The sequence below is a fragment of the Ranitomeya imitator genome, chromosome 1, assembly GCF_032444005.1.
Source record: "Ranitomeya imitator isolate aRanImi1 chromosome 1, aRanImi1.pri, whole genome shotgun sequence".
Lineage (NCBI taxonomy): Eukaryota > Metazoa > Chordata > Amphibia > Anura > Dendrobatidae > Ranitomeya > Ranitomeya imitator.
The window spans coordinates 848,374,374-848,401,722 of NC_091282.1; the positions used below are offsets into that span (position 1 = coordinate 848,374,374).

At 45.7% G+C, this 27,349-nt stretch overlaps 1 protein-coding gene across 2 annotated transcripts in view; it reads right to left on the reverse strand.

The window, feature by feature from the left end:
* The window catches only part of CHAF1A (chromatin assembly factor 1 subunit A), a 229,156-nt gene that overhangs the window by 61,522 nt on the left and 140,285 nt on the right, over positions 1 to 27,349 (reverse strand). Inside the window, exons 9-10 of one of the 2 annotated variants that reach the window (XM_069741254.1) lie at positions 13,157 to 13,237; positions 11,932 to 12,036 (exon numbers count right to left, since the gene is read on the reverse strand). In XM_069741254.1, the coding sequence (XP_069597355.1) occupies positions 11,932 to 12,036; positions 13,157 to 13,237 (186 nt within the window). The remainder of the gene's footprint in view (positions 1 to 11,931; positions 12,037 to 13,156; positions 13,238 to 27,349) is intronic. The other variant, XM_069741262.1, reaches the window with a different exon arrangement.

Below are 27,349 nucleotides of genomic sequence, written 5' to 3' on the forward strand. Positions count from 1 at the left end.
GCACATTTTATACGGGTGAAAATTCAGTTCATCATGAAGAATCCGGTGGAGAGAACGTCTTGAAATGTCAAGAGCAAATGATTGCTTCCGAGCAGAGCGTTTCGGAGATTGCAGTACTGCTGCTCTAACTCTCTCGATGTTTTGTGGTGTTGTAATCCTTCTCTCAGGTCCCCTTCGTACACATGACACATTCCCTGCTGTTCTGAATGCATTCACCCAATTTACAATTGATTGCCGTCCAGGAACACGTCCGCGTGGAGGAACAGCGAATTGTAAACGAAAAGCACGCTGCACTGCAATGATCGAGTGGGCATTTGAAAAATACGCTTCAACACAAAATGACCTCTCCTCACGTGTCCACTGCATGATGGCAACTGAAAGGCAGAGCAATACAAATCTCCCATCAGCCACTGTAAGCCACACCCACTCTCTTCGACCGACAGTGCCGCCACAGCATGCAGTGCAAAATACCGGATTACGTACCGGTAATGCTCTTTTATAGAGCCCACGACAGCACCCACTAGAGAGAGGGGATCCGCCCCTAGGAACAGGAAACCTACAGAGAGATAAAAGGGGCGGCCCCCCCTCGCTCCTCAGTTGTTTTACAGAGAATAGGAGGAACCGCCGCCAGGTTTTAGTTAACAGGTTCGGGTATATCCATATATATACATATTTACAACCTCATACTATATTTTCTAATATTTACACCTCACCAAACAAGCACCATGTGCAACTATATACAGAAAAGGGAGGGATGTGAACGGGTGCTGTCGTGGGCTCTATAAAAGAGCATTACCGGTACGTAATCCGGTATTTTCTATTCGCCACGACAGCACCCACTAGAGAGAATTGCAGAGACTATAGACTGGGTGGGTTTACTGAGTCAAGGACCGATACACCAAAGGTGAGATCAGAAGTAGAGGATAGATCTAATCTATAATGCTTATAGAAGGTATTCGGTGAAGACCAAGTTGCAGCCTTACATATAAGGTCTATTGGCACATTCGCCCTTTCTGCCCAGGAAGTCGACAAGGCTCTTGTAGAGTGTGCTCCCACATGTATTGGAGGATCTTTCCCTCCAGCCTTATACGCCAAGATTATTGCCTCTCTGATCCAGCGAGATAATGTGTTCTTTGTGACTCCGGCACCCTTGGTTTTACCCTGAAAAGACACAAAGAGAGCCCTACTCTTCCTCCAGTCCCTAGTTCTCTCTAAATAGGCTAAGACAGTCCTTTTTACATCTAGGGTGTGAAGTCTTTCTTCTTCTGGAGTTGAGTGGTTCTCATAAAAGGTAGGTAACTGGATCTCCTGGGATCTATGAAAGGTAGAAGCCACCTTAGGGAGATAACAAGGATCTGTTTTTAAAAGTATCCTATCTGATGTTACCACAAAAAAGGGAGGATCTATAGATAAAGCATGAAGATCACTTACTCTTCTGGCAGAAACTAATGCCACTAATAATACTGTTTTTAAAGAAATATTTTTTAGTGAGGCTGCATGGAGAGGCTCAAAAGGTGATTGAGTCAATGCATTTAGGACTATTGATAGATCCCACTGAGGAACCCGAGGTATGCTAATTGGTCTTGATCTCTCACATGCTGATATAAACCGGGATATCCATTTATTTCCTGCTACATCAAAATTAAAAAGAGCTCCTAAGGCTGACACCTGTACTTTCAGAGTGTTTACTGAAAGACCTAATTCCAGACCTTTTTGTAGAAATTCCAATATTGGAAATATAGGAATATCAGCGGAAAGTTGTGTAGTATGGAATTGAAGGAATTTCCTCCAAATTCTGACATAAATCCTGGTAGTTGAGGGTTTTCTACTTTTCATCAGAGTATCTATTAACCCACTAGAAAACCCCCTGAGATTTAGTAACTGCCTTTCAAACTCCATGCAGTTAAATTCATGCCCTTTGCCTGAGGATGAAGGAACGGACCCTGAGAGAGCAGGTCCTTGGATTGAGGCAGAATCCACGGGTCCGACACTGACATCGCCCTCAGCCATGAGAACCATGGCCTTTTGGGCCAGAATGGGGCTATTAATAGAATTCTTGCTCCTTCTTCTCTTATTTTTCTTATTACCAAAGGTAGTAGATTCCATGGAGGAAAAGCATATGCCAGGTCGAAAGTCCAGGACACTTGGAGGGCATCGAGTATGTCCGGCTTGTCCTCTCTGTTTAGAGAGGCAAACATCCTGACCTGTCGGTTGGCTCTTGTGGCAAACAAGTCTATTTGAGGAATACCCCATTGTGCTGTTATCATTTTGAAAATTTTTCTGTTTAGCATCCATTCCCCTTGATGAAGGGTGTGACGGCTCAGAAAATCGGCACGAAAGTTGTCTGTGCCCCTGATGTGAACTGCTGATAGTGATAGCAGATGATCTTCGGCTAATTCCATGATGTCTGATGCCAGCTGCCTGAGTCTGTCCGACCGCGTACCTCCTTGATGGTTTAAGTAAGCTACTGCCGTGGTGTTGTCGGAGAACACTCTTGTGTGAGAGCCGCTGAGCTGAGGAAGAAAGTGAAGTAGGGAATAATATATCGCCCTCAACTCTTTGACATTTGAAGAACTATCCAGTTCCGAACTAGACCAAAGATCCTGAACCCACTGATCCTTAAAATGTGCCCCCCAGCCTTTAGGACCAGCATCTGTGGTCACTATACTAGAGGGGGAAATTATCCAGAGAACCCCTTTTGAAAGGTTTTTCTGATTTAACCACCACCTAAGGGAGTGTAATACTTCCGTTGTTAGATAAACTGTTCTATCCAGACAGCCTCTATTCTTAATGTCCTCCTCTAATATAAATTTTTGTAGAGGCCTAGTATGAGCCTGTGCCCACTGGACCGCAGGAATACACGATGTCAGAGAACCTAGTAATGACATGCTCTGTCTGAGTGACATACTACAATTTTCTATTGCTAAAGATACCTTATCAACTATGGAGATTTTCTTATCCTCAGGCAGCTTACAAATCTGGTCAGCTGAATCTAGAAGGAGCCCTAGGAATTTCTGACACTTAACCGGCTGAAGTCTAGATTTTTCCCAATTAACCAGCCACCCCAGGGATTGTAAGGAAACCACTACTTCCCGTAACCTTTGCTCACACTGTAGGGGGTCTTTACCCACAATCAATAGGTCATCTAGATATGGAATGACTAAAGTATCTTTTACTCTTAGGAAAGACATAACTTCTAATAGCAATTTTGTGAAAACCCTTGGGGCCATGGATAATCCGAAGGGCATCGCCTTATATTGTAGATGACGAATTTGTCCCTCTATACAGACTGCTACCCGAAGGAACTGCTGGAATAAATGATGTATAGGAATATGATAGTAAGCATCCTTAAGATCCAATACTACCATGTAACAGTCTGGAAATAAATTCTTTATGGCTGAACGAATGGATTCCATTTTGAATGTTTTAGGCCTTATAAAGGAGTTCAGCTTTCTTAAATTAATTATGGTTCTGAAAGAACCATCCGGCTTATTAATCAGAAACAAGGGAGAATAAAATCCCCTCCCCCTCTGGGAAGATGGGACTTCCACTAGGACTTGTTTGCGTAGGAGGGTTTTTACCTCTGTTTCAAGTGCCTCTTGCTGAGGCCTGGATCTTAAGGTGGTAAGGAGGAAGGAGTCCGGTGGAGTTCTAATAAAGTCTAATGTGAGGCCTGAAGATATTAATTTAATGGCCCAAGTATTTATTGTTATCTCTTCCCATTGTTGCCTAAACTGTTTTAATCTTCCACCCACTGGAGGAATATAATTACTGGAATTTGTCGGCTGGCTTGAATGGACGTTTATTAAACAGGTTTCCTTTTTGTTTAAAATCCTTATTGTTCCATCTGTCTCTGAAGCCTCCCTTCTTTCCGAATGGTGGCTTCCTGAAGGCCCTTCTGTAAGATGGAACAAAGGGATTAGGGAATCCTTTTTTCCTTTCACCTGCCTTCTTGAGTATATCGTCAAGGACTGTTCCAAACAGGTACTCACCCTGACAGGGTATGGCACATAATTTGGATCTAGATTGGGCATCTCCTTTCCAGTTTTTTAGCCATAAAGCCCGTCTAGCCGTGTTGGAGATATTAGCTGTTCTGGCCGCCAGTCGTAGGGAGTCAATAGAGGCATCCGATATAAAGGCAGCCGCACCCTTGATCAAAGGGATAGACGCTCGTAACTTCTCCCTGGATACACCATTTTTAATATTTTGCTCCAGCTGATCCAGCCAGACTAACATTGATCTGCCAGTACATGTGGCTGCAATTGCCGGTTTGAATGCCGTGACACAGGCCTCCCACGATTTTTTAAGGAGCGCATCTGATTTTCGGTCCATGGGATCTGTTAAGGAACCTGCATCTTCCACGGGCAAGGAGAACCGGCGAGATGTAGATGCAACTGCAGCATCGACCTTTGGTATTTTGGTCCATGTACTTAAATCTTCGTCATCAAATGGGTAGCGCCTCTTACAGGGTATTGGTACAAAACCTTTTTGACCTTTACCCCATTCCTTCTTAACGAGGTCCTTTATGGCCTGGTTTATTGGAAACACGTGGCCTTTCCGTTGGGAAAGACCAGCAAACATGATTTCCTGTGGTGTTTGGGGTTCTTTTGACTCCGATACCCCCATCGTATTTCTCACCGATTTAACCAAGTTGTTTATGCCTTCAGTTGGAAAGCAAACAAAGTCTTCTTCCCCTGAAGAATCAGACAGTTGAGAGACCTCAGAGTCGACCTCCCCACTCTCTGCTGACGTGTCAGCTCTAGGTGAGGATACTCTTCTTTTCTTTTTCTCGGTATTAATCGAGGAAGAACCGCCTCCTAACGACTGAAGTTCTTCCCTAATTATGAGCCGTATCTCGTTCATTTTCACCGATTCCTCCTGCCGTAAGGTGTTATCTATACATGCCTGACATAGACTCTTAGTATAGGAGTCAGGCAGGGGTTCGGTACATATAGCACATTGTTTGTGCTTACTCTTTCCCGTCCTTTTTGCCTAAAATTATACAAGCAAAGGAATCAATATATACTTCAGTGAAGTATGTGTACACTCACCCAGCGTATTAATTTTACCGGCTGCGGGGTTGTCTTAGTTTGGGATGTGGAACGGGATGATTTTCTTCCCAATTTATCAGTGGAGTCACTTAACTTAAAGTGTCCACTGCTGTTTTTCCTGGTTTCGCTACTAGGTACTAGTGGCTCTTCCATGGAGTGCACACGGACCTCCTCTTGGGATGACATAATGCACACTGACTGCACTTCTCATCCTGACCTTTATAGTGTAGCCACTCCTGCATACACCCCATCCTGTTTTTTTTTTTTTTTTTTACTCACAAGTCCGGCATCCAGACGCTGGGATCGCATGGGGGAATCCAATATGGCGGTTCCCCCGGAAATGGTACTCTGACACCGCGACCCCGGAAGTTCAAGCTTCCTTCCATGGGACGCCGACGCTACTGCGCATGCGCCCGCGTCTCTGCAAACCGGAAGCGCTCTCAGCGCTGCTTCCCACCATGTCGCCTCTTACCTCTGGAGGGAACGGAGGGAAGATTCCGCCCAGGGACACCACACCGCTGCTCAGCTCCACTCAGGAGGGCATTACTACAGGTATCCACACTGCGCCGTGCCTTTCATTAGCGCTTACCCAACGGTGTCCCAGCAGGGAGACCGTTGGTACCTTCAGGCTTCCCTGTCAGCCGCACCAGATGAGGGGGGAGCCCGCAGGAACATTCCCCCGACACTGTCTACCTGCTCTGGGACCCCTGTCGCTCAGCAGAGTCGATACAGGCGGTAGCCCAGGCAGGTCTTCCTCTTCTTAGCCATAGAGTTTTTCTCTGTGGGTTCCCTTCTAGGAAAAGGAAACCAACTGAGGAGCGAGGGGGGGCCGCCCCTTTTATCTCTCTGTAGGTTTCCTGTTCCTAGGGGCGGATCCCCTCTCTCTAGTGGGTGCTGTCGTGGCGAATAGAAAAAAGCAAATTACCGCGCTCCACCCTGTGTGTGTGTTTATATATATATACACACACACACACACCCGGGTGGCGAGCATTTATATTGGTATATGGTCTCCATCCTAGTATGTGCTGCTCCATCCTGCCATGTGCTGCTCCCATCCTGCGCCTCCATTCTGGCATGTGCTGCACCCATCCTGCATCCCCATCCTGTCATGTGCTGCTCCCATCCTGCGTCCCCGTTCTGTCATGTGCTGCTCCCATCCCGCGCCACCGTTCTTTAATTTGCTGCTCCCATCCATATGCCCCATACGCTGCTCCATAAAGGTTTATGGCCCCCATAAAATGCTCCATAGTATATGCCCCGTACACTGCTCCATAAAGGTTGATGGCCCCCATAAGATGCTCCATAGTATATGCCCCCGTACACTGCTCCATAAACGTTTATGGCCCCCATAAGATGCTCCATAGTATATGCCCCCGTACACTGCTCCATAAACGTTTATGGCCCCCATAAGATGCTCCATAGTATATGCCCCCGTACACTGCTCCATAAAGGTTTATGGCCCCCATAAGATGCTCCATAGTATATGCCCCCGTACGCTGTTCCATAAAGGTTTATGGCCCCCATAAGATGCTCCATGGTATATGCCCCCGTACACTGCTCCATTATGGTTTATGGCCCCCATAAGATGCTCCATAGTATATGCCCCGTACGCTGTTCCATAAAGGTTTATGGCCCCCATAAGATGCTCCATAGTATTTGGGTCCAGGGCCTGTAAAGCATAAAATTAAGAACAAACATAATTATACTTGCCTGTCCAGCGATGCGTCCTCCTGTCCCTCACATTTGCTTCCGGGGCCGCTCAATAACTTCCGGCGGTATTCACTGCACTTGGCAATCTTCGGCTTTTTCCGGCAGTGTTCGTGCGGTGACGTCAGGGTTCCGAGCCATGAACTGGGGTGAAACCTGACGTTACCGGCTGAAAATTGACGAGCAGTGGAGTGAATAACCCGGAAGTTAATGAGCAGCCCCGGAAGTAGAGGCGGCCAGGAGACAGGAGAACACGTCGCTGGACCAGCAAGTATAATTATAAAGATTATAAATTTTATGCTCTGTTTTACAGCCCCACCCTCCATATCTGAAGTCCAAGTTCTGGCTTCAGAAGCAAGTTCGCGTCACCTCCGGCCTCAAGCTTGATTCCGATCACCCGGGGGGAAGGGGGGTGTTTCGCCCATCACTACTGGTTTTGTTATACACATGTTTATTTCCCGTGTGTGTATTGGAACACCACAAAGAAGGAAAAGGCAAATTACATTGGACATAATTTCACGAAAAATCCTCAAAATGGGTAGAACAAAACTGTTGGCATGAGATGCTCGTTCAAACTCACCTGAGGCAAGTAACATGTGTGGGCAATATGAATATCACACCTGAAACTGGAGTAAAACGGGAGAAATTGACTAAATCTTAGTGCCACACTAAGCATGAAAACCGAAAAAGAGAAGAACTGTTTGAGGACTCGACAACCAAAATTCTTCAAAAATATCAACAATCTCATGGTTACAAGTCCATTTCCAGAGATGATCTTTTTGTCCACAGTGCGCAGCATAATCAACAGGTTTATAACCCATGGCACTGTAGCCAATCTCCCTGGACAGCAGAGAAAAACTGATGAAAGATTGCAATGCAGAATATTCTGGATGGTGGATAAGCAGCTTTAATCAAGTTTTAAAGAAATTCAAACTGTCCTGCAGGCTCAAGGTATATCAGTGTCTGCGCGAACTGTCCAACATTTGAATGAAATGAAACGCTATGGCAGCATACCCCGGAGGAACACACAGCTGACACAGATATAAATAAACTAGACTGCAATTTGCCAAAATGTTCGTGAGTAACCAAAATCCTTCTGGGAAAGTGTCTTGTGGACAGATGAGCCAAAGATAGAGCTTTTTGGTAAAGCACATAATTATACTGTTCACCGAAAATGGAATGAAGCCTACAAAGAAAACAGTACCTACAGTAAAATATGGTGGAGGTTCAAAGAGTTTTTGGTGTTGCTTTGATGTCACAATGAGGTGCCTAGTGTAAAAAAGTTAGGTTTTCATACTAGGCCATGGGATCTTCCAGCAGGACAATGACCCTAAACATAAGTCAAGAAGTACCCAGAAATGGATGGAGACAAAGCACTGGAGAGTTCTGAAGTGGCCAGCATGGAGTCCAGATCTAAATCCCATTGAACACCTGTGTAGAGATATTTAAATTTCTGCTGGGAGAAGGTACCCTTCAAATATGAGAGACGTGGAGCAGTTTGCAAAGGAAAAATGGTCCAAAATTCCAGTTAAGAGAAGAAGCTTGTTAATGGTTATAGGAAGTGATCGATTGCAGTTATTTATTCCATAGGGTGTGCAACCCAATATCAAGTTGAGGGTGCCAACAATTTTATGTGGCCCATTTTTGGGATTGTGCTCCAAATTGTGTCCAATTTTTTTTGGTGTTCCAATACATCTAAAAAAGGTACCTGCATAAGCCAGAACTTCTAAACAAAGTGGTGAAAAAAAAGACCACAATGCCAGAAGCTCTTGTGTTGTGCTGCTTCCACTTAAGGGTAAGAAGAAGAAAAAAAAAAAAGGAGGAAGCTGTGTAACTGGATAAAACTATAAACTAACTGAAGAGGGAGGGCACAAGCATGGGGAAGAGACCTATATTTATTTATGCATCCAGAGGAAACCAACTTCTTTCGAACAGCAGAGTCAACATGTTCAGCATGCTTGACTTGGTTTGAAACGCAGGAAACTAAAGTAGTTGGTGTGACATGTCCTACTTCGATTTATTTACACATAGTCTCTTTGAAGGCAGTCTCACTGAAGAGCAGGGCTGGGCAAATTGCGGCCCACGGGCCATATCTAGTGCTCTGCTTGTGCTTGTCCGGCCTGTGGAAAGACACAGGCAAACAGGCTAGAACAAATGCTCCAGCTATCTAGAGCCAGGTGGCAATACAGTATGCAGTGAGGAGTCTGAGAAGGGCAGAGAGGAGACAGAGTGGCCATTGTGCAGCCTGCATAAAGATTCAGAGGGGGGTGGAGAGAAGGCGGAGCGGCCAGCATAAGGCGTCAGATGACCACAGCACGTTGCCCTTGACTCTTTCTCAGAGTCCTGACTTCTCACAGTGAGCACACCAGTCTCAGTATACCCCAACTACACAAATCTGTAGTTTTATGAAATTCATGTCCCAGGTAAGATTAGAGCAAGATATTGGGCTTCATACACATATGACATGTGGGATGCACAGACCCACATGTGCATGAGGCCTGTATCTGTTATTACAACTTAAAGGGGTTGTCCAGAGTTGGAATTAAAGTCATAACCACTCTGTGTGAGACAGAATTGCACATAGAAATCCTCAAATAGCGCTGTGTGCGCAATTCTCCAGGAGCGAGCAGGCAGTTGTGGGACCCCAAGTATGTGATTTGTGTACTCCCGGCCACATTCCGACTAGATGGGCACAGCCTCAATTAATGCAAGTGTATTGAACGAGGCCGGACATGTCTAGCCAAAATGTGGTTGGAGGTATGCAAATCAGGTACTTGCGGTCACACAACTGCCTGCTCACAAAGAAACGTGACAATGTACACACCGTTACATAGAGTAACTGCAGACTTGAGCCCTAAGCCTGGACAATCCCTTTAAATAAGGCACATGTACAAAAATGACATTCTTAAAGTGTAAACGCTATTAACCTGCAGATAAAGGTTTAATCTGCAGGGCAATGGTGTTTTACAGCTGTGCAGCTGCATTGAAAGCTCAGCTATGGGAAGAAATAAACTTTAATCCCGCTGGCAGCCTCAGGGTGATACACGGCTACAGTCACTGCTCAGTACATGGTGAGCAGCGATTGTAAGCATGTCCCGCAACTTTGACAGCTTGCTTTGCAGTGCATCAGTACACACCTGGCTGTACTGCTTCCTTTTGCCGCTCACCATGTACTGAGCAGTGACTGAAGCCGCGTCTCTCACTGAATGTCAGATGCTGCCGGGAAGAATAAAATTAATTTCTTCCCGATTGCTGGGCTGTCATTGTAGCAGCTGAATGGCTTTCTAAGGGTACGTGCAGACAATCGGCAAGAGCTGCGGATTGGACACTGCGTATTTGTGCAGCGGCCAGATGTTACAGCATAGTGGATGGGATTTCAAGAAATCCTGTTTACTATGCATCCACAGACACCCATGGATGACACGTTGACAATGACATGTGGCGTGGCGTTCAGGACCGCAATAGGTCAATTTGTCTTGCGGAGATGCAAGCCTATATAACAGAAATTTCACCAATAGAATGTATTGGACGTGGTGAACCCACACAGTTCAGTGATCACATGTGGATTCACCTGTGTTCAATAGAGGGCAGCGCTTTGGACACAGCGTCGACAGTTCTGCAACATCTGGATTGTGGACACATAGCCTAAAGCTATTTACTTGCAGATTAACTATACACCTACAGGTAAATAGCCTTATCTGGCATGACCTGTTCCCATAATTATTATAGGATCCTAGTTAAAATGCAAACAATGAACCCTCCCCTCCAGAAGTCACACCGTTCTAGCAATGCCGGCACTGCTGTTGGAGGAGGGTAATGTGACATGGCTGCAGCTGATCAATATTCTGTCAGGCTGGATATCTGCTCTGACAAAATTGTAAAGGCTGCAGGAAAACAGTTCCGGCTCATTGTGGATAACCTCAATACTGGTAAACCCTTCTCTATATGTCAGTAACCAGCTGCACGAAATAACAAAAGAAAAAAAATACACTGGCATCGTTCAGCTGCTCTCAAGCATGTGTCTTGTGGGTGCGGATAACTGCAGCCTTCATGCGACAATGACAAGGGTACACGGGGCTCAGAATGGAAGAACAGTGCCATTGAAGTCCAAGTACGTTATTATTTAATTACATTTTCCAGTTATAAGTTTTTAGCCTCTAATAGCATGAAGTAGGTCACAATAATAAAATGGGATGTTATGCACAAGCCCCAATTCCATGGCCACCTCTCTGCCTCTGCCATGGTCTTTGGTTACTGACTGGAGTGGTGATGGGACGAGTGCAGCAGACATCACCTCAGTGACTCAGCTCTATGTAGACCGCATGAGCTGTTGAGCTCTGTGACTGGCAGCAGCATAATGTGACCTGTAGTTGGGCTGTCGCTACAGCAGCCAGTAAATAGAGATCAGTGCAGTGGCAAAATGGTAGAGCTAAATTTGGGGCGAGTAACCACTTTTATTATTTTAATCCAGTGCTGGAGATTAAATGCTAGAAACTTACAACTAGAAAAACATCATGAAAGGAGTTGTCAGGCCTTTTGGTTACAAGCCTGCAGACACTATGTGACTCCAGACTTGTGAATCCTCACAGCACGTGTACTACACGCTGTGAGGATTCTCCGATGCCGGGCAGACACAAGACCACAAGTTTGCAATATGCAATCATTACATCACAAGTTAAAATATGTTAAGCTAAAAAGACAATTAAAGTAGTGAAAATGTGCTTGCTTTGATGTTGGGGTAACATATGTTGACTAGCTTCTAGTAGATTTTACTGTAAAGTTTATTGTAACCTGTATTCTTACCCGTACATACAATAATTAAAACCGTTCTTTCAAAGTCAATAAAATACTCAGCTGAATTAAGTTCACCCGATTGGTTTGGCCCTGCAGAACTGTCCCAGTTCCTCATGTGGCCCCTTGGGAAATTAATTGCCCACCCCTGCTGAAGAGGATACCTAGACTGCAACCTGGTTTAACATAAAAAACTAAAAAGGGGAAAAAAAAAAGCAAAAAGGGGAGACTGCCCCCAATATGCAGAAAAATAAAACTAATTAACTTTGTGCACCCCCCTTTCAAAAAAGAGAGCGTACAGCCCACATAAAGCTTTCACTTTCAGCTTGGTGTCTCCCGATGACCTGAATGAGAAATTCACAATGTATGAAAAAACCCTTACTTCATCAGAAACACCTCCTTCATCCTCTGATAAGTAACCATGTGGTACAAAGAATCCATCATCATCTTCATCATCATCTTCCTTAGCATCATCATCATCTTCATCCTACAATAACAACAAATCTAAATCTAAGCAGATTCTTCACAAGACGTTTTAAAACCTGCAGTAAAAAGATGAAGTCAATATAGAGAATTTAAAGAGGACTCGTCAACAAAAATACAAATATTAAATAAGTCAAAAATCAGTGAGGAAAGTGCTTTGTTACTATGAGAAAATATGCTTTTATATGCCAATACAACAGAGTTAAAAGTCACGGCCAATTCCTCACACACCCAACAGCTCTATGTCACTCCACAGCACAGAAATGATGCTGCTGCTCAGCGCAGGTATCATGTTAAGTGTTGTGGAGTGAGTGTGTGCTGCCCCTAGGTCCATACTACTTTATTAGAAGACTTTTCCCTGTAAGTGCAGCTTCGCTACCTCTCATTATCATACTTTGTCTAATAAAAGCAATGCACTTCCAGTCTCTGCACATGCACATTACAGGCATGTGTTGTGCAGAGGGTTCAGTGAGAAATCCTGAAGATGGTAGCACACTTCCATTGAAAATTATGTTAAAAACAAAACAAAAAAAGTTTTTAAGTAGATACTGGCTTTCAATGCAGTCAATATTTACCTAAAATAAGTAATCACATTTTTTTTTAATAAAGCCACATTTTTGGTGATCGGTTTTCCACGTCAACTAATGTGGAAATGCAGCAACAGATCAGACACTATCTGGAAAACAAAAAGCAGTGGCTACAACAAGAATGGTAAAGGTGTTCTGAGGGGGGAGGGAATAAAAAAAAATTGGGCTAAAAAGGAGGAAATACTATAGAATTGAGATCTATCAATATACTCCAGATCTGTCAGACCAGTCTGGTAGATGTAAAACATCATCTTCAGTGAATTAAAACTTAAAATCAGACTTTTGTTCCTCTTTCTTTCTTAAAAAATAGAATAAAAAGATAGCTCTGCGTATCCAAAGTTGCATCTAATGAAAACGACAACTTTCACACGGAAAAACAAGCCCTCACACATCCCATATATCATGTGTGGCTGCAGACATTCATTAAACATTTATGGCTCTCAGAACATGTTGACAATAAAATAATGGATTTTTAATTAATTTAAATTAATGAAAAATTTAATTTCCCAAGAGGGAAAACATTTTGCTTCAACTTACCCCCTCACTATGAGAAAGCGATTCTCCAGGTTCCTCCTCTTCCCACTCCTCATCACTGTCTACTTCATAGTCCAATAGCTTCTGGAAACATTTCATTAATTTTAATTTAGTTGTTTTTTTTTTTTTTTGTTAAATACAACATTAAACAGAATGGCCAAAGCCACAGAACCAAAAAGGTAAATAGTGTAAATGGTATAAATCAAAGCTAAAATATTACACCTTTAATGGCTATAACACAAATTTATTCCAAAAGTTACGTCAATAATTACAATATACATTAAATACATAAAAATATTACAGACCATTCAAATGCAAGTTCAATTCATGTGCACAGTCAGTAATCACAGAAATTCATACAATCAATTATATATCCCTAATTGCAAAGGTAAGTAAATGAATGAATTGATGTAAAGTAAATATTTAGTGCAGACACTCAGGCCACATTCACACGTTCCTTTTTATCCTGCGGGTTCTCCCGCAGTGGATTTGATAAATCTGCAGGGCAAACCCGGTTATCCCTGCAGATTTATCGCGGTTTGTCCTGCGGGTTCCGCTGCGGGATTTTACCCCTACTATTGATGCTGCATGTGCAGCATCAATAGTAGTGTTAAAAATAATAAAATCATGGTATACTCACCCTCTGACGTCCCGATCTCCTCGGCGCTGCAGGCGGCGGTCCGGTTCCAAAGATGCTGTGCGACCAGGACCTTCGGTGACGTCACGGTCATGTGACCGCGACGTCACCGAAGGTCCTGGTCGCATAGCAAACCTGAGACCGGACGGCCGCGTGCAGCGCTGAGACTTCAGAGGTGAGTATATCATGATTTTTTATTTTAATTCTTTTTTTTAAATACAAATATGGTTCCCGGGGCCTGGAGGAGAGTCTCCTCTCCTCCACCCCGGGTATAACCCGCACATTATCCGCATTACTTCCCGCATGGTGGGCACAGCCCCATGCGGGAAGTAAGCGGATCAATGCATTTCTATGTGTGCAGAATCGCTGCGATTCTGCACAAATTAGTGACACGGTCCTTTTTTTCCGCAGCAATTCAGCGCGGTTTTTTTCGGGTTTTTCCGCATCATGTGCACTGCGGTTTCTGTTTTCCATAGGGTAACATTGTACTGTACCCTGCATGGAAAACAGCTGCGGACCCGCAGCGGCAAAATCGCCGCGGTTCCGCAGTAAAAGCCGCATAGTGTGAACATGGCCTCAGCTCACTGTATTGAAATATAAATAATATGACAGTGTGAAAGTATCTAAAAGCGAAGTGCAATGTTTTAAAGGAACAGCTTCAGTGCTTTTTTTTCTTTTCAACAAATTTGCAAAAATTTCTACATTTCTGTTTTTTTTCAGTCAAGATGGGGTGCAGAGTGTAAATTAATGAGAAAAAAAAACTTCTTGAATTTACCAAATGGCTGCAATGAAAAAGTTAAGTAGGGATTTTTGTGTTACTCACCGTAAAATCCTTTTCTCTGAGACACTCATTGGGGGACACAGCTGTGTCCCCCAATGAGTGTCTCAGAGAAAAGGATTTTACGGTGAGCAACACAAAAATCCCTATTTCTCCTCCGCCTCATTGGGGGACACAGGACTGTGGGATGTCCTAAAGCAGTCCTGGGTGGGAAATTGACTCACCGGAGTAATATCCAGGCATCTGCGGGCCTATAAGTGCGCTACCACTGCCTGAAGAATCCTTCTACACAGACTTGCATCTGCAGAAGTCTGCGTATGGACATTATAGTGTTTGGAAAAAGTATGCAAACTGGACCAGGTTGTTGCCATGCAAACCTGTTCTGCCGAGGCCTGGTGCCGAAGCGCCCAGGAAGCACCCACTGCTCGAGTGGAGTGTGCTCTCCTGAATAGCTGATAGTATCCACCTGGGCATGGTGGATCTTGAAGCAGCGAGTCCCTTCCTGCGACCCTCAGGAAGGACAAACAGCGCATCAGTCTGCCGAAAAGGTGCAGTCCGTGAAATGTACCTCATAAGTGCTCTCACTAGGTGTAGCGTATGGAGAGCTTTTTCCACACGGTGCGTTGGCGCCGGGCAAAAAGAAGGTAAGAATGTCCTCGTTAATGTGAAACGAGGAAACCACCTTTGGCAAAAACGAGGGTGCTGGCCTGAGCACAACCTTATCCTGATGGAACCGTAGAAACGGAGCCCGGCAGGATAGAGCCGCCAGCTCTGATACCTACCTAATGGAAGTTATAACCACCAAGAACACGACTTTCCAGGAAAGGTAGGTCAAAGAGACGTCCTGAAGAGGCTCAAAAGGAGCTTCCTGAAAGGCACTTAAGACCAAGTTAAGGTCCCAAGCATCATGGTCCCAAGCAACATGGTACCGCCTTACAGGGGGGCCCTGTAAGGCGGTACCATGTGAGCGAGTCCCTGTAGAAAGTTTTCACCTGTAAATTGATGATGATGATGATGATGCGCTGAAAAAGAACCGACAAGGATGATATCTGTCTTCTGAGAGTACTTGGTGCAAGCCCCGAATCCAGGCCGGCTTGGAGAAAAGCAAGAATGTTGGGGATGGAGTAACGTAGTGGGGGAAGCCGACACTTTCTGCACCATGAAAAGAAAACCTTCCAGGTTTGATGATAAATACGTGCGGAGACGGATTTACGGGCGCTAATCACGGTAGCGGCAACCTTTTGTGAGAACCCGGCATGCGTCAGAATCCAAGATTCAATGGCCAGGCCGTTAAACACAGAACCCTGAGTTCTGGTGGTAGATCGGGCCCTGAGACAGTAGATCTGGGCGTTCTGGAAGCTGCCAAGGAACCTCGTTGAGCAGCTGCACTAGGTCTGCGTACCATGACCAACGAGGCCAATCTGGAGCAACCAGGATTGCTGGAACTCCCTGTATCTTGATCTTCCTGACTACCTTCGGGAGCAGTGCCAAAGGGGTAAACAGATATGGGAGACGAAACTGGTTCCAAGGAAGAACTAACGCGTCCACGGCGATTGCCTGTGGATCTCGATACCGGGCGACAAACCTGGGTACTTTGGCATTCATTCCGGAAGCCATCAGGTCCACGCCCGGGGTTCCCCAGTGATGACATATTTGCTGAAACACCTCGGGATGGAGAGATCACTCCCTGGATGCAAGGCCCTGACTACTGAGAAAATCCGCAGCCCAGTTTTCTTCGCCCGGGATGTGGACTGCCGAAATCACAGAATGGTTCTTCTCGGCCCAGTCGAGAGCCTGTTTTACCCCGTGCATGGTCGCTCTGCTGCGGGTACCCCCTTGATGAATTATGTAGGCCACCGCTGTGGTATTGTCCGATTGAATCCGGACAGGGCGGCCTGCTAGAAGATGATGAAATGTTGCAGCGCCAGCCGAATTGCCCGAATCTCCAAAAGATTGATCGGGAGGGTTGCCTCCCGCAAGGACCAGTGTCCCTGGGCTGTGTGGTGGCAAAACACTGCTCCCCAACCGAGAAGACTGGCGTCCGTCTTGACTACCAGCCAATGGGCTGGGGGAAAGGGTTTCCCTTGTCGTAGAGAAGGGCTCGTTGACCACCATGCAAGAGCCTGTCTGACCTGGAGCGACAGACGGCACCTGAGGTTGAGAGAATACGGATTCTTGTCCCATGCTGGAGAGGACGGAGACGGAATTGCGCAAATGGTACGGCCTCTATTGCCACCACCATCTGTCCTAAGACCCTCATGCAGAACCGGATTGTATGGTAGATCGGCCAGGAAAGAATGCTCACCTCTTGCCAGAGGGTTAGGACCTTGTCCCGGGGTAGAATTGTCAACCCTTGTGAGGTGTTGAAGACAATCTCTAGAAAAGAGATTTTCCGAGATGGTACAAGGGACGATTTCTTTAGATTCACCAGCCACACTAGGCGAGAAAGAGTATCCAGAGTAATGCTGACATTTTCCAAGCAGACTCGAAAAGATGGCCCCTTGATAAGGAGGTCGTCTAGGTATGGCAAAACGAGTATGCCCCGGGAATGCAGGATGGACACCACTGCTGCCATGACCTTTGTAAATAACCTGGGTGCGGTGGCCAGCCAGGAAGGTAAGGCTGTGAACTGAAAATGTAGGCTGCCTACGGCAAAATGTAGAAATTTTTGATGCGAAGGGAATATGGGAATGTGAAGATAAGCATCTTGAATATCTATTGAAGCTAAGAATTCTCCCTTTTCCATTGCCGCAATGACTGTCAGGAGAGATTCCATTCGAAAGTGATGAGTGTTGACAAACTTGTTTAAACTTTTCAGGTCCAGAATGGGCCTTACAGATCCGTCTTTTTTGGGAACTATAAACAAGTTGGAATAAAACCCCTGAAATCTCTCTTCCTTCGGGACTGGAGTGATGACCCCACAGAGCCGAAGGGATTCTACAGTTCTGAACAGGGCTTGTACCTGGGATTCTGAACTGGGAATATGGGAGGGAAAGAACTGGCATGGGGGGGTGACTGAAAAACTATCTTGTAACCTGAGGACACTAGTTCTCTTACCCACCTGTCGTGAGCCAGGACTGATGAAACAAGAGTAGACGGCCGTCTACTCTGTCGGTGGCGATGGGAGACCGCCTCCAGTCATTTGGTCGAAAACCTATGGGACCTAGATCCCCTTGACCTTGGTAGCTGGGACCGCATTCTTCCCAACGTGTTGGCCCTGTAGGAGATCTGATGATCTCGGTCTTGATTAGGTCGACCTGGGCCAGCAGGGTTTGACGCTGGGGTCCACCTAGAGTTACGAAATAATTTGAAACGAGCCTGAAACTGGCGACGAAAGGGTTGGTTAATCTTTTGCTGTGGGAGAAAATTGCTTTTCCGCCCTGTGGTATCAGAACTGAGCCGATCCAGTTTTTCCCCAAATAATCAACCACCTTGATATGGGAGAGTTGTAAGGGATTTTTTTCGAGGTAGAATCTGGCCACCATGTTTTCAACCAAAGAGCCTGTCTAATGGCAATTGCGTTTGCGGCAGCTAATGCCGCACCATTTGCTGCATCCAAAGATGCATTCATCAGGTAACTCCCAGCTAGAGCCATCTGATTTGACATCTGTCAATTCCACTGGTAGGACCCTCTCCTGTAGAGCCTTAAAGATTCTGTTCAAGATATCATGGTGTTAGCTACCCAAGTCGACGCCAAAGGGGGTAGAACCTGAAGCCTCGAAAACTGAACGGGCTTAACTTTCTCTGAGCCGATCAGTTGGATCCCTAATAGATGAGCCGTTGGGAAGGGATAAAAGCGTGTTAGAGGCCAAACGAGAAACCAGTGGATCTACCGACGGGGATTCTGCCCACTCCTTACGCAGCTCAGGGGTGAAAGGGTATCTTGTAATTAGAACCTTTTGTCCCGAGAAACGCCTGTCCGGACGCGCTCTATAACGTTGGACTAAGTCCTCAAACTCTGGGTGAGTGGGAAACACCCTATGAGGCTGCTTGATCTTCTTGAACGATACCTTATGACCCGAGGCCAAGGTAGATTCGTCCTCTATACCCAGGGTTTGGTTGACGGCCTCAATTAGGCTGTCTACTGACTCCTGATAATCAGGTGCCTCAAAATCGAGGGACCCTTCAGAATCGTAGTCTGAACCATGTTAACTCATCTCCGCTGGTGAGAGTGAACGAGAGGCATAACTCAAGGATGCAGATGCACCTGATGGACCGGGAGACGCTGTATGGGTTCGCTTCCCCCGCGCCTGCCTAGTGAGAGCGCGGCCCCAGCAGGCCAGAGGCTCCAGTGAGTCGAAAGACCTCTCCAAGGTAGAAGAACCGCTGTCCCTGGCCCCAGCCGGGGAATGAAGGGACTCGATATAGATGGCAACAAGGACATGACCCATTCTGGGGGAGAAACTACAGTTTTTGCCCAAGTTGCAGGGGAGGGTTCCTGAGCGCGTTAAGAATCGCAGGCCTCACAGAGACGATTACTCTGGGCATGTGGAAAAGCGGAACGACAGGCTACACATGCGGTATATAAAACCGTGTGAGACTTGGTCCTTCTAGACATGGTGACCCCGCTGATGCTATAAACAGCGTAATAAGATAGGCTGCAAAAAACAGATGTCAGCTGTAAGGATGAGGGGGGGAGTAGCACTTACCCCAGTGCTGTGTCCCCGTCCGTCCTGTGGAACCTCTCACAGGGCGACGCAACCGCGCTGTTCCCTTAAAAGGAGCGCTTCCTTGGTGGGTGGTCCCACTGGAAATGGCGGAGTTTTAAGACCACGGCCTATGAGGATCTGAAGCCGGCCTAAATTTTTCCTTATGTTCACTGCGGTGCTGCGGGAGGCGGGGCCTACAGCCGATGACGTGGCCGGAAAGGGCAGGGCTTCCTCCCACGGCCTAACACGGCAGAAGCCGGGGTCTAGATTTTCCTCCACCCCTCCCAGCCAGCGTTCGCCCAGGGAGAGGGAGGCTGGACCCACAGGCCGATGATGTGACCGGAAGGGGCGGGATTTACACCAGCGGCCTGACTCGGCAGACGCCGGGCGCAAAATTTACCCGGATCTGCACAAGGATGAGGAGGGCGACCAGGTGCCGGGATCCCCGCGGAGTGGTGCTGCCTATGGCAGAAAAAAAAAAATGCAGCGCCCGCTGTTCCAGGAATGCATGCTGCTGCAGGAACCCTCCCAGCCCCCCATCACGTGATGGAGCTTAAGGTCAGAGGGGGGCTATTAGAAAAGATGGTGCAGGCACCCCAACTCCATCTTCCCTTCAGGGGATGAGGAGTAGGACCGTCCTCCTCCTATCACTGCTGTCTAAGCATTGGTGATGCAGTGGAGGCCGCACGGACAGTCCATATGCACCTGTACAGCCTAGGGTTTTGTTACCTTAGGGTGGTCAGGGCCGAGTCCGCCAAGGGGTCCCACGCTGCGGGAGAGGATACGTGGAGGCGACACCCCAGGTGCTCGCCCGTTGTTGGTGTGGGGAGATCGGACCCCTTCAAAAGGGTCCGTCGCCGCTGTCTCATTTCCAATGTGAAGAGAAAAAAATATGGAGAGTCTGGAATCCAGACCTGTGCCTCCTTCAGACAGTAAGCATAAACTGGGTTTGCCTTCGGCCAGTGTCAGGGTGTATATGACGGAGGAGGAGCTGAACCTTTTTTTATGTTTACTTAGTGTCAGCCTCCTGGCGGCAGTAGCTTACACCCACAGTCCTGTGTCGCCAATGAGGCGAAGGAGAAAAACGTAAAGGGGTCTGAATACTTTCTGTACCCACACACATATATCTATCTATCTATCCACACACCGCATATACTCGAGTATAAGCCGACCCGAGTATAAGCCGACCCCCCCCCCCCCATTTTGCCACAAAAAACTGGGAAAACGTAATGACTCGATTATAAGCCTAGGGTGGGAAATGCAGCAGCTACCGTTAAATTTCAAAAGTAAAAATAGATACCAATAAAAGTAAAATTAATTGAGACATCAGTAGGTTAAGTGTTTTTAAATATCCATATTGAATCAGGAGCCCCATATCATGCTCCATAAAGTTCATTATGGCCCCATAAGATGCTCCATATTAAAATATGCCCCATATAATCCTGCATAAAGGTTAATAATGGCCCCATAAGATGCTCCATAGACATATTTGCCCAATATAATGCTGTGCAAATGCTGATTATGGCCCCATAAGATGCTCCATAAAGATATTTGCCCCATATAGTGCTGCACAAACATTGATTATGGCCCCATACAGACACTTGCCCCATATAGTGCTGCACAAATGTTATGGCCCCTTATAGTGCTGCACAAACATTATGGCCCCTTATAGTGCTGCACAAACATTATGGCCCCATACAGTGCTGCACAAACGTTATGGCCCCATATAGTGCTGCACAAACGTTATGGCCCCATATAATGCTGCACAAACGTTATGGCCCCATATAGTGCTACACAAACGTTATGGCCCCATATAGTGCTGCACAAACGTTATGGCCCCATATAGTGCTGCACAAACGTTATGGCCCCTTATAGTGCTGCACAAACGTTATGGCCCCATAGATGCTCCATAGACACTCGCCCCATTTGCTGTGATAAAAAAAAAAAAAAAAAAAAAAAATCACATACTCACCTCTCCGTCGCTCAGGCCCCCGGCGCTTCCAATATTCACGGCACCGCTCCATCTTCAGCACTGGCGTTCAGGCTGAGGGCGCGCACTAACCACGTCACCGCGCCCTCTGACCTGAGCGCCACTACTGAAGATGGAGTGGCGCCGAAATGAGGAGCAGGTGAGAATCGCACAGCGCAGCGCTCCCCCTCCCTGTTATACTTACCTGCTCCTGGCGATGTGTAGTCCCTGCTTCCCCGACGCTGCAGCTTCTTCCTGTAGTGAGCGGTCACCGTTACCGCTCATTACAGTAATGAATATGCGGCTCCACCTCTATGGGAGGTGGAGCCGTATATTCATTACTGTAATGAGTGGTACCATGACCGCTCAGTACAGGAGGAAGCTGCCGGCGCTGGGAAGCCAGGGACCGCACCAGGAGTAGGTGACTATAATTAGGCAGCCCCCGCTCCCCCTCACCTGCCGACCCCTGGGTATGACTCGAGTATAAGCCGAGAGGGGGACTGTCAGCCCAAAAAAGAGGGCTGAAAATCTCGGTTTATACTCGAGTATATACGGTGTGTGTATGTATAATATATATATATATATATATATATATATATATATATAATATATGTATAATATATGTATAATATATGTATAATATATGTATAATATATGTATAATATATGTATAATATATGTATTATATATATATATATATATATATATATATATATATATATATATATATATATATATATATATATATATATATATATATATATATATATATATATATATATATACATATACACACAGTGAAGACCAAAAGTTTGGACACCTTATTTAAACTTTTTTCTGTATTTTCAGGACTATGAAAATTGTAAATTCACACTGAAGGCATCAAAACTATGAATGAACACATGTGGAATTATACACTTAGCAAAAAAGAGTGAAACAACTAAAAATGTGTCTTATATTCTAGGTTCTTCAAAGTAGCCACCTTTTGCTTTAATGACTGCTTTGCACACTCTTGGCATTCTCTTGATAAGCTTCAAGAGGTAGTCACAGGAAATGGTCTTCCAACAATCTTGAAGGAGTTCCCAGAGATGCTTAGCACTTGTTGTCCCTTTTGCCTTCACTCTGCGGTCCAGCGCACACCAAACCATCTCGATTGGATTCAGGTCTGGTGACTGGAGGCCAGGTCATCTGGCATAGCACCCCATCACTCTCCTTCTTGGTCAAATAGCCCTTACACAGCCTGGATGTGTGTTTGGGGTGATTGTTCTGTTGAAAAATAAATGATGGTCCAACTAAACGCAAACCGCATGGAATAGGATGCCGCTGCAAGATGCTGTGGTAGCCATGCTGGTTCAGTATGCCTTCAATTTTGAATAAATCCCCAACAGTGTCACCAGCAAAGCACCCCCACACCTCCTCCTCCATGCTTCATGGTGGGAACCAAGCATGTAGAGTCCATCTGTTCACCTTTTCTGCGTTGGACAAAGACACGGTGGTTGGAACCAAAGATCTCAAATTTGGACTCATCAGACCAAAGCACAGATTTCCACTGGTCTAATGTCCATTCTTTGTGTTCTTTAGCCCATACAAGTCCCTCCTGCTTGTTGCCTGTCCTTAGCAGTGGTTTCTTAGCAGCTATTTTATCATGAAGGCCTGCTGCACAAAGTGTCCTCTTAACAATTGTTGTAGAGATGTGTCTGCTGCTAGAACTCTGTGTGGCATCGACCTGGTCTCTAATCTGAGCTGCTGTTAACCTGTGATTTCTGTGGCTGGTGACTCGGATAAACTTATCCTCAGAAGCAGAGGTGACTCTTGGTCTTCCTTTCCTGGGGCGGTCCTTATGTGAGCCAGTTTCTTTGTAGCGCTTGATGTTTTTTGCAACTGCACTTGGGGACACTTTCAAAGTTTTCTCAATTTTTCGGAATGACGGATCTTCATTTCTTAAAATAATGATGGCCACTCGCTTTTCTTTACTTAGCTGCTTTTTTCTTGCCATAATACAAATTCCAACAGTCTGTTCAGTAGGACTATCAGCTATGTATCCACCAGACTTCTGCACAACACAACTGATGGTCCCAACCCCATTTATAAGGCAAGAAATCCCACTTATTAAACCTGACAGGGCACACCTGTGAAGTGAAAACCATTTCCGCTGACTACCTCTTGAAGCTCACCAAGAGAATGCCAACAGTGTGCAAAGCAGACATCAAAGCAAAAGGTGGCTACTTTGAAGAACCTAAAATATAAGACATTTTCAGTATGTATGTATGTATATGTATATATATATATATATATATATATATATATATATAATATTTATCTATCTATCCATCTATCTATATATATCCATATCTATATATACACACACACACACACACACACACACACACACGTATATATCGTATATATTTGAGGGTAAGCCGACCCCTAATTTTGCAACAAAAAAAGTGGGAAAACTTACTGACTCGAGTATAAGCTTAGGGTGGAAAATGCATCAGCTACCGGTAAATGTCAAAAATAGATACCAATAAAAGTAAAATTAATTTAGACATCAGTAGGTTAAATGTTTTTGAATATCCATATTGAATCAGGAGCCCCATATAATGCTCCATACAGTTCATGATGGGCCCCATATAATGCTCCATAAAATCTATGATGGGCCCCATAAGATGCTGCATATTAAAATATGCCCCATATAATGCTGCACAAATGCCGATTATGGCCCCATAAGATGCTCCATATAAAAATGTGCCACATATAATGCTCCATACAGTTCATTATGGGCCCCATAGATGCTCCATATAACAATGTGCCCCATATAATGCTGCTGCTGCTGCAATAAAAAGATTAAAAAAATGACACCTCTCGTTGCTGCCCGCTGCTCCTCAGCGTCCAGTCTCTCTGCAGTGACTGTTCAGGCAGAGGGCGGCGTGCACACTAATACGTCATCGCGACCTGAACAGTCACTGCAGAGGACGTGGAAGACGAGGCGGCGGTGGAACGAGGAAAGGTGAATATGAAATACTCACCTGCTCCCAGCGTGGTCCCTGGCAGGTTCTCCTAGACAGATAGTCTCCGGCGCAGGCAGCTTCTTCCACTGTTCAGCAGTTACTGGTACGGCTAAATACAGTAAAGAATATGCGACTCCACCCCTATGGGAGTGGAGTTCATATTCATTACTTTAATGAAAGGTACCACGTGACCGATAAACAGGGGAAGAAGCTGCCAGCACCGGAGACCATGGGACATGCAGGGACCGCGTCAGGAGCAGGTGAGTATGTGACAGTCGTCGCTCCCCCTCACCTGCCGACATACCCCCCCGCCGACAATGACTCGAGTATAAGCCAAGAGGGTCAAACCACTGTTTGGGCGCATGGCAGAGAACGGAAGGGAAGGAGCGCCATTTGACTTTTTCAATGCAAAATTGACTGGAATTGAGATGGGACGCCATGTTGCGTTTGGAGAGCCCCTGATGTGTTTAAACATTGAAACCCCCCACAAGTGACACCATTTTGGAAAGAAGACCCCTTATGGAACTTATCTAGATGTGTTGTGAAAACTTGGAACCCCCAAGTGTTTCACTACAGTTTATAACACAGAGCCGTGAAAATAAAAATCTTTTTTTTTCCTCACAAAATTTTTTAGCCCCCGGTTTTGTATTTTCCTAAGGGTAACAGTGAAATTGGACCTCAAAAGTTATAGTCCAATTTGTCTTGAGTACGGCAATACCCCATATATGGGGGTAAACCACTGTTTGGGCGCACGGCAGAGCTCGGAATGGAAGGAGCACCGTTTTACATTTTCAACGCAGAATTGTATGGATTGAGATCGGACGTCAAGGTGCATTTGCAGAGCCCCTGGTGTGCCTAAACAGTGTAAACCTCCCAATTCTAACCACACCCCTAACCCGAACACACCCCTAACCACACACTTAACCCTAATCCCAATACACCCCTAACCCTAATTCCAACCCTAACCATACCCCTAACCCAACCGTAAACGTAGCTTTAGCTTCAACCCTAACTTTAGCCCCAACCCTAACTTTAACCCCAACCCTAAGTTTTTATTTTTTATTTTTATAAAGTACAACTTTATTTAATTACAAATTAAAAGTTTTGAATTTTTTTCTTTATTAGTTAATTTTTTACAGACTTCTAAGGTTTTGAAAAAGCATGAATTTTGGCTTGGTATGGCTTTACAGTTTTTATCATATCTCGGGCAAGAATAAAGATAAAGAGGTGGGAGAGGCATCATTTTTCTCAGAACAGTACTGGCTTTCAATTGATATGTCACAAGACTGTTGTTTCATTACATTTTGCTTTGGAGAAATCAAATTTAAAATTTGATGCCCAATTGAGAAAAAAATGTATGTTTTAAAATTGTGAAAAAATGCGTGGTTGTTACTTGTTTTCTTGTTTATATTTGTGCTGGGATTCAAATTCGGACCTATCAAATTTCATTTTTTTTTTTTTTTAAAGCCTTGAATCATTTAATTTTATGTTTGTGTGAGCTTCTTCCTTTTCCTTTTCAAATTACAACTTATTGAATTCAACATTTATATTAAACAATAAAAAAAAAAAAACACAAAAAACAAATACCGAAGTGCCAGAATAAATACATCTTAAAGGGAACCTGTCACCCAAAATCGAAGATGAGCTAAGCCCACCAGCATCAGGGATTTATCTACAGCATTCTGTAATGCTGTAGATAAGCCCCCGATGTATCCTGAAAGATGAGAAAGAGAGGTTAGATTATGCTCACCCAGGGGCGGTCCCCGCTGTGGTCCAGTCGATGGGCGTCGCGGTCTGGTCCGGGGTCTCCCATCTTCTTACAATGATGTCCACTTCTTGTATTGTATTCACGCTGCGGCTCCGGCGTACTTTGTCTGCCCTGATGAGGGGCAGAGCAAAGTACTGCAGTGCGCAGGCGCCGGGAAAGGTCAGAGAGGCCCGGCACCTGCGCACTGCAGTACTTTGCTCTGCCCTCAACAGGGCAGACCAAGTACGCCAGCGCCGCAGCGTGAAGACAAGAAGAGGACGTCATCCTATGAAGATAGGAGGCGCTGGACCGGATCACGATGCCCATCGGACCGCCTGCCCAGGTGAGTATAATCTAACCTCTTTCTCATTTTTCAGGATACATCAGGGGCTCAATGCTGTATGCTTCAAGAATGCTGTAGATAGCACCTGATGCTGGTGGGCTTAGCTCATCTTCGATTTTGGGGGTGACAGGCTCCCTTTAATCATCCTAACAACTTGCTCAGCATTTTTAACCTGAATGCATTGAACAAACCAAAAGAAAAAAAAGAGATGATATCCTCAAGTGTGATTTTCTAAATACAGTCTCATCCTAATTACCGTATATAAGTATAAGCCGAGGATTTCAGCCCATTTTTTTAGGCTGAAATTGCCCCTCTTGGCTTATACTCGAGTCATACCCAGGAGTCGGCAGGGGAGGGGGAGCAGCAGCTGTGTAATACTCACATGCTCCTGGCGCAGTCCCTGCACGTCCCTGGTTCTCCGGCGCCGGCAGTCACATGGTACCGCTCATTCCAGTAATGAATATGTACCCCACTCCCACATGGGGTAGAGCCACATATTCATAACTGTAATGAGCGGTACAATGTGACCGCTTACTACAGGAAGAAGCTGCCGGCGCCTGAGAACCAGGGACTGCACCGCGCCAGGAGCAGGTGAGTATAACACAGTGAGCTATATTCACCTGTTCCCCGTTCCACCGACGGCCGCCGCTTCTTCTCCTGCGTCCTCTGCAGTGACGCTCAGGTCAGAGGGCGCGGTGACCGTTGCGATTAAGATGGTTGGAACTCCATCTTGCTTGATTTCTCTCACCACCCTGGATAACAGTGGGAGAGGTGGAAAAATGTACAGAAGCTGGAACTGGGTCCAGTCCTGAACCAGAGCGTCTGCTCCGAGCGACCGCGGATCGTGTGTTCTAGCCGTGAAGTTGGACACCTTGGCATTGAAGTGGAATGCCATTAGGTCCACATCTGGGGTCCCCCAGCGATGTCAGATCTGGTGAAAAATTTCGGGATGGAAAAACCACTCTCCCGAATCTATTCCTTGTGCCTGAGGAAGACTGCTTCCCAGTTGTCCACATTCGGAATGTGGACCGCCGAGAGAACCGATCCTGTGTCCTCCACCTAG